At 49.2% G+C, this 17,370-nt stretch overlaps 6 protein-coding genes across 6 annotated transcripts; 1 reads left to right on the forward strand and 5 right to left on the reverse strand.

The window, feature by feature from the left end:
* Positions 1 to 176: 176 nt before the first annotated feature.
* On the reverse strand, positions 177 to 2,590 carry BBA_07780 (alpha-N-acetylglucosaminidase; the record flags this gene model as incomplete). Its single annotated transcript, XM_008602877.1, has 3 exons — positions 177 to 2,053; positions 2,111 to 2,256; positions 2,328 to 2,590. 3 exons carry the CDS (start codon positions 2,588 to 2,590, stop codon positions 177 to 179), a joined length of 2,286 nt encoding a protein of 761 aa, XP_008601099.1.
* A 532-nt stretch (positions 2,591 to 3,122) lies between these two features.
* BBA_07781 (F-box and wd40 domain protein) lies at positions 3,123 to 4,445 on the reverse strand (the record flags this gene model as incomplete). Its single annotated transcript, XM_008602878.1, has 1 exon — positions 3,123 to 4,445. One exon carries the CDS (start codon positions 4,443 to 4,445, stop codon positions 3,123 to 3,125), a length of 1,323 nt encoding a protein of 440 aa, XP_008601100.1.
* A 608-nt stretch (positions 4,446 to 5,053) lies between these two features.
* On the reverse strand, positions 5,054 to 5,770 carry BBA_07782 (uncharacterized protein; the record flags this gene model as incomplete). Its single annotated transcript, XM_008602879.1, has 1 exon — positions 5,054 to 5,770. One exon carries the CDS (start codon positions 5,768 to 5,770, stop codon positions 5,054 to 5,056), a length of 717 nt encoding a protein of 238 aa, XP_008601101.1.
* Positions 5,771 to 9,473: 3,703 nt separating this feature from the next.
* On the reverse strand, positions 9,474 to 10,784 carry BBA_07783 (CFEM domain-containing protein; the record flags this gene model as incomplete). Its single annotated transcript, XM_008602880.1, has 4 exons — positions 9,474 to 9,663; positions 9,734 to 9,937; positions 9,994 to 10,588; positions 10,736 to 10,784. 4 exons carry the CDS (start codon positions 10,782 to 10,784, stop codon positions 9,474 to 9,476), a joined length of 1,038 nt encoding a protein of 345 aa, XP_008601102.1.
* Positions 10,785 to 12,331: 1,547 nt separating this feature from the next.
* Positions 12,332 to 14,042, forward strand: BBA_07784 (C6 zinc finger domain-containing protein; the record flags this gene model as incomplete). The annotated part of the gene is made up of 4 exons (XM_008602881.1): positions 12,332 to 12,686; positions 12,729 to 13,102; positions 13,169 to 13,299; positions 13,364 to 14,042. 4 exons carry the CDS (start codon positions 12,332 to 12,334, stop codon positions 14,040 to 14,042), a joined length of 1,539 nt encoding a protein of 512 aa, XP_008601103.1.
* A 1,159-nt stretch (positions 14,043 to 15,201) lies between these two features.
* Positions 15,202 to 16,167, reverse strand: BBA_07785 (fumarylacetoacetate hydrolase family protein; the record flags this gene model as incomplete). Its single annotated transcript, XM_008602882.1, has 3 exons — positions 15,202 to 15,798; positions 15,858 to 15,935; positions 15,991 to 16,167. The coding sequence occupies 3 exons, from the start codon at positions 16,165 to 16,167 to the stop codon at positions 15,202 to 15,204; spliced, it is 852 nt and encodes a 283-aa protein (XP_008601104.1).
* Between the last annotated feature and the right edge of the window lie 1,203 nt (positions 16,168 to 17,370).

The raw sequence follows: 17,370 nt of genomic DNA on the forward strand, positions 1-17,370 counted from the left end.
ACTGTGGAATTCCGGGGTGCAAATGGTGAACACATCACTACGAAGCACGTCGTCCGCCAAGGAAATGCGGTTGGAAGAGTTCTACCAATACTTTAGCCCAAGTGAATACAATTCGTGTTCCGAGAAGAGAATGTTGAGATTTGAGATATATATGATCAGTATAAACTATAATCTCCTTATGAAAAAGCAGCAGGCCAGCGCTTCATCAGAATTTTCGCGACGCCTCCAATATCCTGGGCTTTATCGCTAGCCTCTGGGTTATATCCGCGGTACTGCCAAGATAGCTCAAAATGACGAATTTTGTCATTCAAAGCCGTCTCATCAAGGGCAGTACCTTGCTCCCTAGCGCTCACAAGGCTATTGATGAATATTCTCCACCGCTCACCATAATACGATTTCACAATACCGGACCAAGCTTTTGCAGCGTAATCATCAAGGGCACGAGACTCAGTGCTCCAGACGGTGACCTGGCTGCGAGCGTTGAAAGCCACTGCATCGGGAGCACCAATACTCTGCCCCCAAGACTCAGCACTATTGAGCCACTTTTTGAACGTGAAATGTTCGTTGGTGTTGAGAGCCATGTCCAAATCCTCTATGAAGGATAGCATAGAATTACCCAAGTCTTGGATTACCGTGGCATTCGCAGTGGCTTGAAATTGGTTGACAAGGTCTGTGTAGATGTCGATAAAGGCGTTACCTAAGACCTGTCTTGTGACATCAACAAAGTCTAGGTGAAACGCAGGAATCTGAAGGAGCCCTGGACTATCAATGGTGGAATTGTAAAAAAGATGCCAGATGTTCTTCATGACTTTTGGGTCATACTGTAGGGCGGTGGGCGGTGGATAGTGGCCAGTGCGGTTTACCAGTCCCTTGAGAGAAGGGAAAAGTTGATAGACAGAAACACCGACGGAGGGTATAGCATTGTCTTGGACGTCATACGCATGCTGTCGAAGCTGCTCCCAGGCTGTAAAGACATCCTCTGGTATAATCCCTGCGGCAGAGTATCGGTTCCTAGCCCATGCACGGAAATAATTTGCCGTATCAATCGGAGAGCCTTCCCACGCTTGATCGAGCAGTATGTCATACACAACCTCATTGCCTTCATAGCCCTCTGGAGTCAGGCCATACCCAACAATCGAACCAGACTCTTTGAGAGCCTGGACCGAATTTTGGGTAACATTGGTAATTTTTCCGTGTAAAGCTTGGTTGCCGCCAAAATCGTGCAACTCACACCAAATCCAAGGGCGACCGAAATAGCTCCTCGTTCTCTGCCATTGAGGTTGGCTTTCGCTGAAAAGATCTAGTATGATCATATCGTCCTGCCCTGGTGGCCCGGCGAGGTAGGCGTCTACCCTCTGCTGCGTCCAGAAGCTTTGACTCGAGTAGAAAAGCCATCCCTGCATGAGCCAGATGGCGGCTGGGTTTGCTGCAGTAATACCCTTGTACGTACTAGAGGAGACATCGGTGATGTACTTTGTATCGCCAGAAGAAGGGTTTATCTCGTTGAATTGGTCAACTGTGTAGACGTTGGTGACATTCCCAAACTCCTTGATCTGATTTTTAATGAATAGGCTTTGAAGCTCGGCGTAGGTCTTGTCGGTCGGGTTGAGGAACGCAGTTGCTGTATTGTTCCTAGGGACATCAACCCAAACGGGCGCCTCCGCAATATTGACATCCGGGCGAAGCTTCTTTAGTGCAGCGGGAACGAAGCCAGGAAATCCGGGAAGTACAGGCGTAATACCAAGCTCTACCATACGAGCGACAATCTTTTTCTGTAAAGCAAACTGCTGGTTGATCCATTCAGCGGAGAGCCGGCCTTCGCCGCCCCAAGTACCGTGAATATTCCCGAAGCGGTTCCATGGCTGGAAAGCCTCGCCGCTAAAAAAGTCAAGAATATCGTCTTCCTCCATGCCAAGCTGGAGAAAACTGTCCAGGAAAATCTTTTCGTAACCGACCCAAGCGAGCTGCAGGTTGATACCCCGCAGCGCAGCCCAGTCAAGTAGCTTCTCCCAGTCAGACCAGGAGTACCAGACAAACGTGTAACCAAAAGTGACTAGAATCTATTAGAATAAGACGGTGGCAGAAGGTACATGTCATGAAGATGGCGTACCTGTGTTCAGATTATAGCGCCACGGTACCGTGCTAGCTCCAGTAAGCACCTCTTTAGGGAGAGGAAGTTGTTCCGGGATGTTATAGACGCCGTCCACAAACCAATGCTCGTCCATGTTGAGGGCATCTTTTGCGTAATGGCGCAGCCTAAATTGTTTTTTTTTTTTAGTAACGCAGTACTTGTTATGCAACACAGGATTATGATGATCGAAACTTACGCTCGTGCCAAGGCACTCAGCGTGGTGCCTTGGACGCGAATCTTCCCATTGTTGGACGAAACTGTGTAATTATCATTACCTGGCGTATTCCAACGTGACCAGTTCTCATGCTTCTGCGTTAGCTGGAATTCAAATTGAGCATCATGTCCCTTGAACAGACGTTTTGCGAGACCCTGTATACCAGTAACGGAAGCTGCTTGCTGCGCATTGACTGTCGCCGCTGCAAGGGCTGATAATAGGATCTGCGTCAACTTCATTTTCATGATGTTGTTCGGTTCCTTGCATCTATCAATCGGACTCTATTACAACCCTCTATTTATATATACCTAGTTTGCAATCTCTACCCCGCTGTTGCTCTTCGTATTTCACATGTAACGTTGCTGTTCTCAGGTAACTTGCGCCCATTTCCCCCACAGTCTGACCACGCTATCTTCAAATTTAGTTCCTGATTGTTATCATCTCAACCACTATGTCTGTACATAGTTTTGGTCTCCACTCCCGTGTTTTCTTATTAGCCACCGAAACTCTTTGTCGTTGCCTATTCTGCGTTGTGTTTTCTCGGAGTGTGGTCATACAATTAACTTTCTGTGAATCACGCCATAGATCTCAATCAAATTTGTTATCCTATCCTTGGCCGGACCTCCCGTTGAGTTTTACATTGTTACCTGTCTCATATTGCGTAATCTGCCACGTAGTTGCGAGGTTGTCCGCTCCTTTGCATGCAAGAAAGGCATGCTGATGCTGCCAAATGCGGCGGTTTCTGTTGTCCGCTGACACGCACAATACGATCTACTCTCATTTGAGTTCCCAAGTGCGCATCCGCCAATCTCCGTCGAGACAAATCAGCTTGTTCTCTTCTTCGAGGAAGGCCTCTGCACTTGAGAGTGTCGCCAACTGCTGCAGTTCCGGCGGCCGCTGGAATCTCCACTTCCAATTGCGCTGCCTGTCCCAGACAAAGACGGTATGGTCAGTAAGTCGGACGAGAAGCTTGCTGCCCTTTCGATCAAGCCATTTCAAGCTCGTGATGTCGCAAAAATCGTCGCGTAAACTACCGTCGCTTTGCACCTTCATGACTTCTGCGGTATTGTTCGTGGCAACATCCCATAGGATGACAGAGCGATTGACCACAAAGGTAATGACGTCGCCGTTTGGAGACCATGCGAGTGGTGTATACCAGCCTCTGAAACCCGGCATCTCAGCTTGCAGGATTTTGTTGCCAGTCGCAACGTCGTAAATTGCAAGGTGTGGTGGACCGCTCCGGCTTCTACCAGCAAACACAATCTGTTCTCCATTGGGTGAAAAGTCGCCCGTCCAGTTTTGTCCGTCAGCGATTTGAACGACGTGAGTGACTTTGCCTGTCGCAGCGTTCCAGATTCGACAGCTCTCATCCCAAGATGCCGATGCTATGACGTTTGGGTCGGCGGGAGACCACGAAGCCCATTTGATGGAATCCTGGTGGCCTTTGAGTCGGCAGACTTCGGTAAGAGGACTCGAAAGAGAGCGAATGACGAGCTGTGGGAGCCAGTCGCTTGGTCTCGGCCAACCCTGCGTTGTCATGCTTCGATCCGAATGCATGAAATGAGACCCGTTGCAGCGCAGAGCGTTTGCGCTTGCCGAGAGGAATCTACCTTCGAACTGAATGGGATTCTCTGTATCGCCAATAAGCTTCCCGTCTCCATCAAGGTACCATGCAATTATCATGCCATCAGCGCCTGCAGGCTCCGAGTCCTGAGACAAAACCACGTAATGGGCGTCTTCGGCGTCGTCGCTGGGCAACCTCCAGAATTGAATGGCTTGAATTGTCTCTTCGTGTCCATGAAACTCGGCCGTTATTATCTTCGACTCGGCAGTATAGATCCTGATGACGGCATTGGTTGCAACTGCCATAAACTTCCAGTCTGGACTCAGTTTCAGCTCTGCGCTCGACTTCTCAGCCAGTTCTGACATGGGGTCGTCGTTATTAAGCTCGAATACATCTCCCTCATCTCCCCAAAGCTGAGGACCGCCGTTGGCTGAGGGGGCCCATGCAGCCTCTACGTCGTCGCGATCAAACTCTTTGTCGAGCTTCAGCTCATAGGTTTCGATGAACCGGTCAAAGTCCATGTACTCTTCCGCCATGGCGCTAGCTTTTCTGCTACGACTTTAATCGGTGAGATATGCAGCTTCTGATAGAGATAGGTCGACGGTGAAAGTGAGAGTTGAACTTTTGTTTGCATGTCACCACATTGTCACCACTCAGCCCAAGAGGCGGGGTTGGGTAGCGCCCGCCCACCCGCGCAACACAGGAAGACAGTAAGCCAGCATCGCCCAGGTGATGTCACATCGGCGCCTTGTAAGCAGTAGATTGACTAGGGAAAATTTGATGGTGACAAGGGAGTCCGAAAGAAGGGGTGTAAGCATTGAAACCAATGATTAAGCTTTAACGACATCAATCTTGCCTCATACGGACACATGGCATCCACTGACTGCACTGTACATGTGCTTGAACTTGTACTTGCATGCACAGGTAATATAGATAAGACTACTGAATATCTGTAACGCATACATTCGGCTGACTGCCTTTCGATCGCCTGCCGTAGTCTTATATGAGACTTCTACGTGTTGATCCAGCACACTTGATTTCTGTCCTCTTTTCCGTCCCTCTCTTCTGCATCGTCTCAGTATCCGCTCATCCTCTTCTCATAATGACCTCGCCATCTGAAACCTCAAGCTACGCCCGCAGACAGCTAAGCGTAGGCTCCGTGCCATGAATAGGTAGTCCGGACCTGGCAAGCGCTGGATGAACGCGGGTTGATAACAATGACTCTCTGGTTACCCTTTTCGCACGAGTGGTGCGGCCAAATTGTATACCTCAAACGCTTGGCCGCGTCCAAGTTGTCCGCCAATGTGGAGGCATAAGCACTGGCAGAGCTGATGCAGTTTTTAATGTAGTAGTTGTTGAAGTCACCCCTGCAAGTATTTTCATCGGAATGGTGGACGCCATAGTATTGAACGTCGCGCGATTCCAAAGCTCTCGTCTTAGCAGCAACATGATCAACCACCTTCTGCCCCGTGATGCCCATATTCACGGCATTCGAATGCTGGATAGACTTGACGTCAGTACTTGCGTCCTGGGTCTGGTCATGGAAATCGCTTGATTCAGCCGCGAGAGAGACGGTGTCTGAGGAGGATTCAATGCAGTCCCACAGCTCCTTGTCCGTAGTATCAATATCAATCGCACGACTGGTGGCTGGGATGACTACCAGAACACCCTCGTCTGCGTATGCTTTGTAGGCGGAGTCCAGGCCTTGCACGCATTTGGCGAATGTGGAGTAGCTCTGCTCATCGAGAGCATCTTGGCCCATGACGGCCAACATAGTGCTCGAGTCATCCAATGCTGGAGCTGCCATTGTTGCAGTGACTCCAGCCAAGACACACGCAAGTTTCATAGTAAACGTCGACATGTTAAGTCTTGAAGTTGTACAGTGGTTTTGGACAAAAGTTTACCTTGAAATGTGATATCAGATAGCAAGAGGGATATTTGAAGCGAAATGGAGACGGGCTTGATGAGCTACTTATATCACTCCAGATCTTCTCCTGCAGTTGCCTGAACAGCACAGATACTCTACTAACGCTCAAACGGAGCCAAAAGAGGATACGGCGCAGTAGGCAGAACTCGAATTATGTTAAAAAATCCTATAGCTGATATTTTCGCTATGTAGCTACCTAAGAAGACTTAGCTTCATGCACCGTCCAATGTTGTCTCGCTTCAGCTGCTTCTCGGCGTTGTTTTCGTGCACAAGGGTATGGCGTAGTATTACTGTCTGATGTTATATTGATGAGATAATGGTGTTTATACTCAACACCGCCCGCAGTCTAGATTGGCTCGACTTATTCAGGCTTGCCTAGACCTGCCTATCTTTTTACTTGTACCACAATATATTGCATATGCACGCCGTGGTCAGGCATCATTGTATTCGGCAAAATACCACATATTAGCACTAGGCACATCCATCAGTGCTGCATTATTCAAGCAACGCACGACTTGCAGCTTATCACCACATGCTTCCCATGCATTATAAGTCTCATTTCTCAATAAATTGCTGCTTTTCATCTTGAGCGCCATCATGAGTGCCTATAGATCGAGGCTTGTGACAAGCCTCCTACTCGAAGCTTTGTACTTCACTATGATCCAGGAACCCCGGGCGGGTATAATCTAGATCCTAACGCATAGCCTATATACCATGATAGATACCATTGCTCTTGCCTGACCATTTAGAGACCCCGTCTAAATAAGTAGTGGCGATCAAAGGACATGTCATATGCTGCATTACTCTAGCGCGACCTCGTGTCTCACCTATCGTTGGAAATATGCCGGAATACAAAAGCCCCCCGAAAGGACGATTCCGATGTTGTGTTTTTGTATTCGGTATGTATATGCTTTTGTTAATCATGTTCTCAACAAATGCAAAATCTTCACATGATGTTGGGAAGTTGTCGCACTGGCCCTGATGTAGTCGTTGATGACATTCGGCGCTCAAATTGGCGAACCACAATTAGATTGGCGACTAATCCTAGCGGCGACTGCGCTGAGAATAGATTCATTGGACATAAGCATGAGACATAAGCCACGGATTGGTACCTCAATTTGGAACTGTCTTGGAACTGTCTTGGACTAGTCATTCCTAGCTCGACTTGCTCAAGCATCGAACGATGAGCTGTTTGCTTGTAGGCGGCCAGTACGTAGGGTTGCCTGCTGCCTGCCTGCACTTAACCTTCAACTGCTTACGGGCGACTAAAGCGTAGATTAGCTCAAATGCATTTTCCTTATCGTAAATATGGCACGAGTAGGTGTAATGCTTCTCGGCATACAGAAGGCGGGATATGATGTATAGCGTATTTCTCAGAATATTAGCATGCAAAGTAACGTAGAATATAACCTAAACATGTGCAGATAAGATGCTTTATGCACAGATACGTACGATGTATCCGCACGACGGTATAGACCGGCCGAGACAGATCCGCTCTTATGCCCTGATCTTGGTTTTTTTTGGCGAAGAAGAAAAAAACCAGGCAGCGGGCCATAGTAGGCTAGACGGGCCGCACGATTCAGCACGCAAATTATGTACATATAATCCGTATACTTGATGGTTTGCCACGCTGTCTAGGGACCAAGTCCGCGGTGACTATGCCCTGCTGAGACCATGGCCCTAGACATTGAAGGCCTTAGCAAGTAACTGCATGTACGTTCACCTGGCATGGCGATGTCCGAAATCTCCACTTTTGACTGAAGCTATCGGCAATTGCATACACGTCGCAATAAAGCATAGGATTTCAGTTTCCTCTTGCTGTCCGCGTAGCGGAATAGCAGTGGCTGGCTGAGTGTGACAAAACATTGTAACATTGCAGTCACATTCGTTATCACTTACTAAGACATGAAATGTAACAAGCGAAAATAATGGCTCCCGCAGCTAGCATAGCTAGCGCCTACAATGGCTATTCAGATACAGTCAATCAATTCAATTGACAAGTGATTGGACTTGCACTGAATTTAAAAATTTACATGTTATTTATTCACGGGCGATGATTGGCGATGAGCGATTTCATTGGCTAATTCGAGGCTGGCAGCACAACCACAGTCTAGGTTGATCATCCCACTTTCTTTCGACCCAGTACCCGTACCCCATGTTGTCCTGCAGTCATACTTATTTAGCAAGTGGCTAGTAGCTGATGTGGACCCCCATAGAGCTCAAAGTTGGCGAGTTATTTTCATGGCCTATTTAGTTCTCGACGGCATCTGAACCGCGGCCATGTTTTAGACATTGCTCCAACGTGCCTTATCTATCCGTAAACTAGTTTGGGTTGTGATGCGGATAAAACTGCGTTTCGTGCCCATTCTCACCCACAGTTTTAATTCCAGTTGATGGCCCTCTCTAGTTTCGGCAACGCACCTGGTCAATAGTTCAACCAGTGTGGCAGATGTGTAGAAGCAACAGTTAAAATGACAGCCCTCTTTTACAACAAAGAAAAAAGCGTGCGAAGCGTACGTACCAGTCTTGCCACTACTTTTTTGCCTTCTTATTCCAGAAACACTATAAATTCAGAAACAAGCCCCGCTTGCCCGACTACTTCCACATCAATTCGAATTGTGTAGCAGGGTCGCCAGGAACAGTAACACTGCATGGGGACGCCAAGACGGGCTTGACGGGTTGATGGGCTAGTTATCCCGTGGGGCGTGGTTCGATGTGGAGGTTCGCCGTTTTTTTTTTCTTTTCTTTTTTCTTCTTGACACGCGCAATGTTCCCACAGCACACCGCCGCCGATGAGTCCGCCACGAAGAGCACGTATACCATTGCAGCGTAACCATTTTGGTGATTTTGATATAGAGAGGGAAAGAATTATCCAATTGCGTCTTTTCTCTCTGGCAGCTGTCATGGTACAGCAGGTGCAGCGAAACAATATGCAAAGATCAAAGAGAAGGGTAGAGAAAGCACATTTGTGAGTGGAATGAGCAGGCGCGCCGACTGGGACCCCGTCTGTTGACGAATTCAAAAGCGGTTGCGAAGAAAGCTTCAAAATGCAGCACGCAGGTAAATGACTTTGAATTAGTGCCGTCAAGATCGTATTCACTCGTACAAGTTCTTCAACGGCGCTCATCCCGCGCTTTCATCGATATCGTCTCCCGTTGCCCAGATGTGCGTAGGCTGTTTCCCATCGTGTATCAAACGGACACGGGAACGCTGTGTAACTTCGAACTTGCGCCTTTTAAAGCCCTCGACGAATAAAATGCGACGATTTGAAGCCCGCCTGTATTTAGGAGGTGCACCTCGAAGAAACTTACCTGCACCTGCGCGTTGCAGTGGCGCCCTCATACAGAGGTGATGCCTCTTCGCTCTCCTGCTGTCTTACCCATCTGCAGTTCGCCGCTAACACCTCCCTTTTCGACGCTAATAAAAAGTTTTAGCGGCCGCACCTCCCCAGAGCGGAGCGCTAATAAACAGGGCTCTGAGGAAAACCAGCACTGGTGAATCACTGGCGGCGAAAGATGACTTAAAGCCTCGCGAAGTAATTCCTTCTCTAACCTGTACTCATGGCCCATTGCATATTCGACCATCGGCCTTCTCGACCGCCCCCAGTCGTATTCCTTGAGCTTATTTCTCGGAGCCTTCAAACTGCATCTGCAGATCCGCCGGTACTTTTCTCACTGCGGTAGTAAAAAACAGGCTCTGGGCATTTCGGAACCGCCTCAGGATGGGTTGCTAAAGTTGTGGCCGTCAGGTCCGGCTGAGTCAATTCCTCATCCTCGAATAGTCGTGTATGGTGCGTTTCCAAAGATGAGACCCGATTTAGAGAGATTCTATACAGATACAAGTTAGTCATTGTTTGTCGATGTCGTTTTCCCTCCTCTAGCCACAGGTGCAACATACAGCGGATTGCTCGATTCAGAACCGAATGCTCGTGGCCATAGTCGGATAAGGATGAGTCGCATTGATGGCAAACAAGTGCAAATCAATCCAACCTGAATCTCAACTGTAGACCACCACATAATGTCCCACTGATCCCATGTTGGATTCGATGTCGAAGCATAGTTGCGAACTGACGCTAAACGTAGACAAGATATGACTGTGACACTAGGACGCCGAGTGTGAGCAACATGTCGTGTTTGGTGCAGATCCATATATCTTACCCAAAGCCAGTCATGAACATGAATCCAGCGCCGAGCCTTTTCTTCCAATGTAAATGGAGTTTGTGCAGCTGGCTCAAGGGAATCGACAACAACCAAATGTCTGACAAAACGCTCAAGGCACTATTTACCCAGCCAGCTGCATTGGTATTGGCGCAGTACCCCGTCATTGTAGCATCATGGACATGGTTCAGCTTTTCCCACTGGTAAGGGATTGGTAGGCATTGAAAGACGATGCCGATGCTGAAAGCCAAGGCCAAGGCGACATGAAAAGCCACAGTGCTCCATAGAAGGGCGCGTATGCCCCTTCCAGAGAAAATGTTGAGGTAAAAAAAAGTAAAAGTCAACTTCAAAAGAGCCATCAACACAACGTAGAAGATCTGTATGACATAAAAATATCGCCGAAAGGCAACCAGGGTTGGTTGATCAAGACCCCAGACATCGATTCCAAAACCATGACCAGTGATACCAAAGATTGATAGAGCCATGCTGACGAGGCCGACTGCAATAGCAGCCATCAACGTCCACTCCTCAGTGTTCAAGTGTTTTCGAACACTGAAAAATTGCTTATAAACCAACCGTAAAGACACAACTATTACTGTGACTGGTGTCATGGCAATGCTCAACATATTTAGCTTGGCAGCCTTGTTGCGGACCGGCGTCTGGCATTTCGTCTCAGTAAGGTTACGTGTGACTAGCCGCGAGGATTAGATTTGCAGGCGCGAAAACACGATATGTTACTTACATATAGCCTCAGGCATGCCGCATGCGCCCAAAACGCAACGATCAATCATTTTTTTGGTGTTTAACACACAGAGGCAGCCGTTGTCGAAAGTCGCACAGTGTTCCTGTAAACAGGGCACCTGCTCCAGTCAGCTGCTTGGACTCGGCTAAGTCTTTACGCATCTACTTACTGCGCAATAAGGCAACTCCGTCTCAGAATTTTCTCCGCGCCCGTATAGAGTGGGAGATGACACCCAAGATGTCGCAAAGCAAGCCGTGACAACGGACGGAGCATTGTTGACTAACACGGCCGTCATTCTGTCAATGTCAACACGGGTAGGCTTGCAACCATGCCTGTCCAAAAGAAAAAGAAGGTTGATGAGTGAAGAGCTGCAGATGATGGAGAACCCCGGCCTTCGTGGAGTAGATGAGATGATAGAAGTGCCACGGCAATGCAGAATGTGACTGCTCAAGAGGTAGAAATACTAAGACTTCACCTATCCAACGGAACAGTTGATACTTACTAATTAGCTGAAAATATATGCTTGATCCGCTAGCCAACAGACGCATCATGGAAAAGTATACACGATATATGTATTTTCATCTATGCCTGCATGTCCACTGGCGTGGTTCGGCACTGAGATACGCGAGTAACAAGACATGACCAGGGAGGTAGCCAGACACGGCAGGCCGGTTCCGCCCCCCCTCATTAAGCGATGATCACAGCTCACTCACGCTTTCACCAGTTACATAGTTAGTACAAAGACGATTCTTGTGCTTGCTGGGGGTTTAGAAGCATCAATTGCCTTTTAATGAGCTTTGTACACAGACACAACCGGGCATACCAACCCCGCAGTAGCATTTCGTGACGTGTAAATAGTACAGGCCAGAAACTCAAAGACAACGACAAGCTATACAGGCTGCGCTGTCACTCGGGCACCGTGCGTGGAGCTGCTACTAGGCCATGATCGTAGATATTCCGGGGACGATCCCGCTGTCTGTGGGCCAAACATTTCGCCGGCAGTTAGACAGCGCATCGGGCGCCGTCAAAATCCGGGCCTGGCTAGAATTAGCAATGCACGACCGTGCGGACCATTCAAAGAGGCTTGCTAATAAGTTGCTAGTCACTCGCGATGCCGACATCAGCTGATTTGGACAAAAGACGCAGGGGCCAGGGCTCTTCCGAATCTGCTAGCGCGAGCTTAGGCTAGTTGATCATCATTAGCCAGGACCTGCTGTGATAATTTTCCTGGTTCCTGCTGCCGGCAAACATGAGTAACTACATATTCGTAGATATAACGGCTAAAAAGCGCCAGAGTTGCAGGCACATTTTCAGTCAAAACTTGTGACGCCGCGCCCTCTATCCTCGTCAGCATCTTTGAGACATTCCATTAGGTTGACTTCAGAATTTTGATCATGCTTAGAGGATAGTGATCGTAGCAAGGCTGTCGTTAGTCGATTAGGCAAAGCGGTCAGCTTCACAGGCTGTCGGCACTAAAAGCACGTGTAACCAAAATGTGTAGTACTTTTGTATGGCTCTGCGTGACGCCGCTGGCGAATCGGTTTCCCCGCCCTCTCAACTACACTTGTCCCCAGCGTGAAGGATCCTCTCTGCCCAATGGCAAAACCGAATGGTCGCAACTCTGGCGAGATCGCACCCGTCGGCGCCGTCGAGGAGAGCAAGCGAGTCAAGCGATGGGCGCCCAGGAGGAAGACGGGCTGCGTCACCTGCCGCCGGCGCAAGGTTAAGTGCGACGAAGCGAAGCCCATTTGCGCCAACTGCGTGGCCACGCGACGGTACTGCGGCGGCCCGTATTATCAGGACTCGGCGCAGGCGACCGACATGATCAAAGACCTGGCCGTTGTCATTCCGCGCTTGCGCGAAACGGCGCCCAGGAGCGTGCGGCCGACCAATCACCGAGGTTGGGAGATTACGCCCGAGGGATGGGACGTTGTCGAGGCATTCGAATATCGTAGGTTGCTGTGCGCATCCGTCGTTCGTGCTCCATGTATAGATTCTGACCTTGTTTCTCGTGCGCACGCATTAGTTGGCCTTTATACAATACCACATAGCGTCGCCATGGATGTCATGGCGACACGGCCAGCTACGCCCGTCTCGCTAGCCGCGTATCCTGGCTGCGTAAACTCGGAATCCTTTCTCGCGCGCGTCATTGCCGATAGAATCGTATGGGTATCGTGCTGTCAACGTACAGCACTCAGCCCCAGCACACTACATGGAACAAGGGACCTTTGGCTCAAGTTTTACGATCTCATTCAAAATCACTTGCGCCAACTCAACTACGATCTTACACATGTAGAGGGTGATTTTTTGAAATATTTGATGAAGAAGCGAATCTTCGAAAGAATATGCGATTTGATGGAGGCTGAGGTATGCTTACTAACTTACGCATCAAGATGTGTTTGTTCTGCGATGAAGCTAATTGTACATCGATAGCACATTTTATGCCTGGGTGGCTGGCGAGCCCACTTCGACGGATACTTTGCACTCTTGAACATGTTTGGTATTCCAAAATGCATACCAACGGAAAATCCAGTCTTTGTCGACATGCTCCGATCCATGACTGTGTGAGTCTTGCCCGATATTGACTCATATGTCTCCGACGAGGAGCTGACTCCCAACTTCTGACAGCAACGCAGTCATCGGCAACAGCGTGTGCCGAGTCGACAAGCAAATATGTAGCATATACGAATTCGACGACGCCGAGCTTGTAAATCTGTTTGGACAGACGTGCTTTTCACCTTTTCCCTGTCCAAAGGCACTATTTGCCGAGATTGCGGCCATCAATCGCCTCAGACTTGCAGCCTCAATGTGCAAGATTGGTGCCATTTTGCCAGACGCCAACGCCGTTTTCGAGCGGATCAATTCGTTTGACCCTGCAACCTGGAAGGATACTGCCGAATTTGAAATACCACACACGCCAGAAGTGGTCCTAGTCGCCAGGATATTCCAACTCGCTGTCAGCCTATACGGCATACTGTCACTTGGGCTCGAGCACGCTGATGCCAGTGCGCCGAATTGGCCTGATATGACTACAACCACTGCGGAGATTATTATGCTGATGCAAAAGACACTAAAATCACCGAAATGCCTGGCCGTAATGACTTGGCCTTCAGCCGTGGCTGGTGTCGCTGTTGCCGATGGTCCGGATGCGACCCGAAACCTTCTTCTTGATATCCTAGTGCGGATCGATTCTGATGTTCTGGCCTACGGTATCGCGGCACATACCATTGAACGGCTCCAGACTTTTTGGCTGACCAAGAAAACGGGCTGGGAAAATTGCTGGAGCGACTTTTACCTCCTGTGGTAGTGAAACAGTTCGCGATCCGAAGATTGACAACATCAAACATAGGCATTGGAATAGAACATCTGATGACGAAAGGCTAGGTTATCACATCGCTGTCAGATACCCTGCTAGCCTTTGACGCGAAGCCAGCGTCATAGGGACGCCAGGGCTGCGGCAGCGGTCATTGCTGTGCGCACTGACTCGAAATTCGCCCAAGAAGACCCTCTGACCAATACTCCGATGGCAGGGTCCAGGCGGTGTTGATAGGGCGATGAGTATCACCAGGAATTGTATGCAACACACTCTCCTAGAGTGCAGCAAAATCTGCAGGCGCAACGATGCAGCGATGCAGTGATGCAGTGATGCAGCGGCCTCCGCTGCTTGAGAAGAGGCACCAGGGCGTATTGGCAAGACGCTAGTCTCGTGGAGTAGCCAAAATGCCGGCGTCATACCTCGCAATGAACATCTAGTTATACCGGAGGGAGAGAGGGTTTACTGGTAAAACTGGTTGTATATCCGGCCGATCAACGGGTTTGTCTGCAGAAGGTACTACGTTATTTAACTAGTTAGTTAGCGCATAAAGACGATTCGCGCATCGCCGGCCAGAAACCTTTAGTTCATCTGCAATCGAAAGGGGCACGGGGCAATACGGCCCACGGATACCTTCCCCATGGTGGAGAGGACAGGGACCAGGGGATCACGGCTCCGGTCCCGTAGGACGGTCTGGATTGAATGGCTTCGAGGATTTGCATGTGCCAATCCCACAAACTCGCGATGTGACCTGTTCGGACAACGGTAACTAACTGCATCGGGGCAGACGTAGGGTTAACGGGGCTAACAGAATACAGTAATTGTCTCTGACTTCAACTGCCGTTGTTCGCCATCAGACGCTAAATGTGCATCGTGTGCTTTGAGCTTTTTACTTTGACTAGCCGTCAAAATCGCTCACGTTGGAACTCCAGGTAATGTCTTGCCGCGCTCTTTTGTTTTTTTTTTTTTTTTTTTTTTTAACCTTTTTGTTGATGATTTCAACCAGATTTTTGTCATTCAAGCCATAGGCCAATCGGGTGTGAACACAATAGGGTGGGCATTGGCATCTTGTGAATAGCCCAGACAGGCGGAAAGCCAGGACTTGCTAGATATTATAAGATCTATCCAATGTTCCCTCGCTCTGAACTGCCATCTACATGCTCTGGAACTTCATAGTGTTGCGCAGCGTTCCGAGCCCACCGAAACTAATCTCAACAACGTCGCCGTCCTTGAGAAATGTTTTGGGCTCCATGAAGAGCCCAACGCCAGACGGCGTGCCCGTCATAATCAGTGTGCCCTTTCTCAGCGTGGTGCCCTGCGACGCAAACGAGATGAGCTGTCGGACGGTCCAGATCATGTCCGCCGTCGTCGACGCCTGCCGCCGCTCGCCGTTGACCCTGGTCTCCAGCGTCAGATCCTGGGGATCGGGCACGACACGAGGCGAGGCGATGACGGGCCCGATGGGGGCGAACCCGTCAAAAGACTTGCAAAACGAAAATTGGCCGCCCGAGACGCTGGCGGGCATCTGAAAATTTCGCGCAGAGACGTCGTTGGAATTGACGTAGCCGAGTACATACTCTAGCGCGTCTGCCTCGGACACGTCTTTGGCGTCGCGGCCAATGATGACGCCGAGCTCGCCTTCGTAGTCAAGCTGCGACTGGGCGACGGGATGGATCTGGATGGCCTCATCTGGTCCTGCGAGGGAGTCGGGCGGCTTGGCGAATATGACCGGGTTGTCGGCAATCGACAACTGGACGATGGAGATGTTAAAGACTTGAGTGCGTCCAAAGATTCTTCATTGCTGCGTACATTTGCTTCTTCGGCATGCTTCTTGTAGTTGAGGCCGATGCAGACGAAATAATGCACAGCAGGCAGCGGAGAGAGAACCTGAAGAGCAAGACTAAGCAGGCTGTACAGCCAATTTCGGGCACTCAAACTGTACCCTTTTCACAGTAGCTGTCCGCGTGGTCTTGGAGAAGCCATGCTCGAGATTGCCATCCAGGATGTCGACAGTAGCGCCGACCAGGTTATCCACGACCGAAGCGTCTGTGACGTCTCCATACTCGGTTGTGCCATCATCGGCTTCGAACCTGACCAGCCTTTCAAAAGTATGCTTCATCTCAAAGACGCGTTAGCTTGCCGAGGCTATGGAGCCAGTAATTGGTTTCGAGGAGATTTGAAGATGAGAAAGTAAATGTTGGAGCCGGAAGGGCGCCTTTTAGTTGATGCCATCGACAAGCTCCACTTTGTGACAAGTTAACTGTTAGTTGGTTATTCGAGAGGGGTAGCAGCACTGTCAGAGAAAGCTGTGCCAGAATGAGAGCATCTCCACATCCACATGCTCTTGTTTATGCTAAACTCTTGTTTATGCTAAAGCGGGTGATTTCAGTTATTTTCAGAGTCAAAGCGGTTCCGGGCATCTTGGTTATCAAGTTCAGCGTACTTTTTGGGGCTCGAAATGCCCACCCGCACTCGCTTGTAGTTCCGTCTCTGTCATCACGCGTAAAATGATTCCATGGGAGTGACTGCTCACACGTACACTTGGAAAGCATCGTCATGATTAAGCTAGCATAGATATACTTGTGAGCTCGAGATGCAGATCTATAAAGGCTGCTACCTGTGCTCATGACCAATAGCGGTATCGGTCACTAGTGTACCGTAATCGCACAGCATGCTTAGCTTTCAGCAAGGTCTGAACATTGGTACCAAGCCTAACTCCTTGCAGACTGGCTAACAATTAATTTATGGTTTCCATTTTTTTTGAGGGCATCCCAAGTTGGTACACGAAGTTGGTCGAATGAGGTATCGAAGCGGCCCTCCGAGGACTTTTTCTCTATATACCACATAGCCGTGTCGCGTACTGATTGCCAGTTTGGTGCAGCTCTGCCCAGAACACCATCATGGCACACAGCGACGTCGAAACCTTCTTGTACCCATGCTACGCAGTTCCAATCATGCGTATTTGATCTTATTGGGATATCGGCCAACAAGTTCATTAGCTTGTCGGTGCTTTTTATCTTAGCGACTAGTATGCGAACTAAGAGCTTTGTGGTGGGATTCTTGGTAAGATTAATATTGTCGAGTCTCCAGTCCGAGTTTTCGGTCGGCGGCTCGCCGATAAACTGCAGTGTATTTTTGACATGAATCTGCTGTCCACGATCTTTTAGTGATTCGTGCTTGGGTGCAATAATGAATGCCCAATGGTATCTTTTTGTTGTTAGTGATCAACATGATCTCTTCCATATATTGGAGCCAAACATACTTGTCTTCGCGCCCAGGCATCCGCACCGTCCCTGTTCTTGCAAATAGAGCAACGTAGAGA

This window comes from Beauveria bassiana, assembly GCF_000280675.1.
Source record: "Beauveria bassiana ARSEF 2860 unplaced genomic scaffold BBA_S00028, whole genome shotgun sequence".
Taxonomy (NCBI): domain Eukaryota; kingdom Fungi; phylum Ascomycota; class Sordariomycetes; order Hypocreales; family Cordycipitaceae; genus Beauveria; species Beauveria bassiana.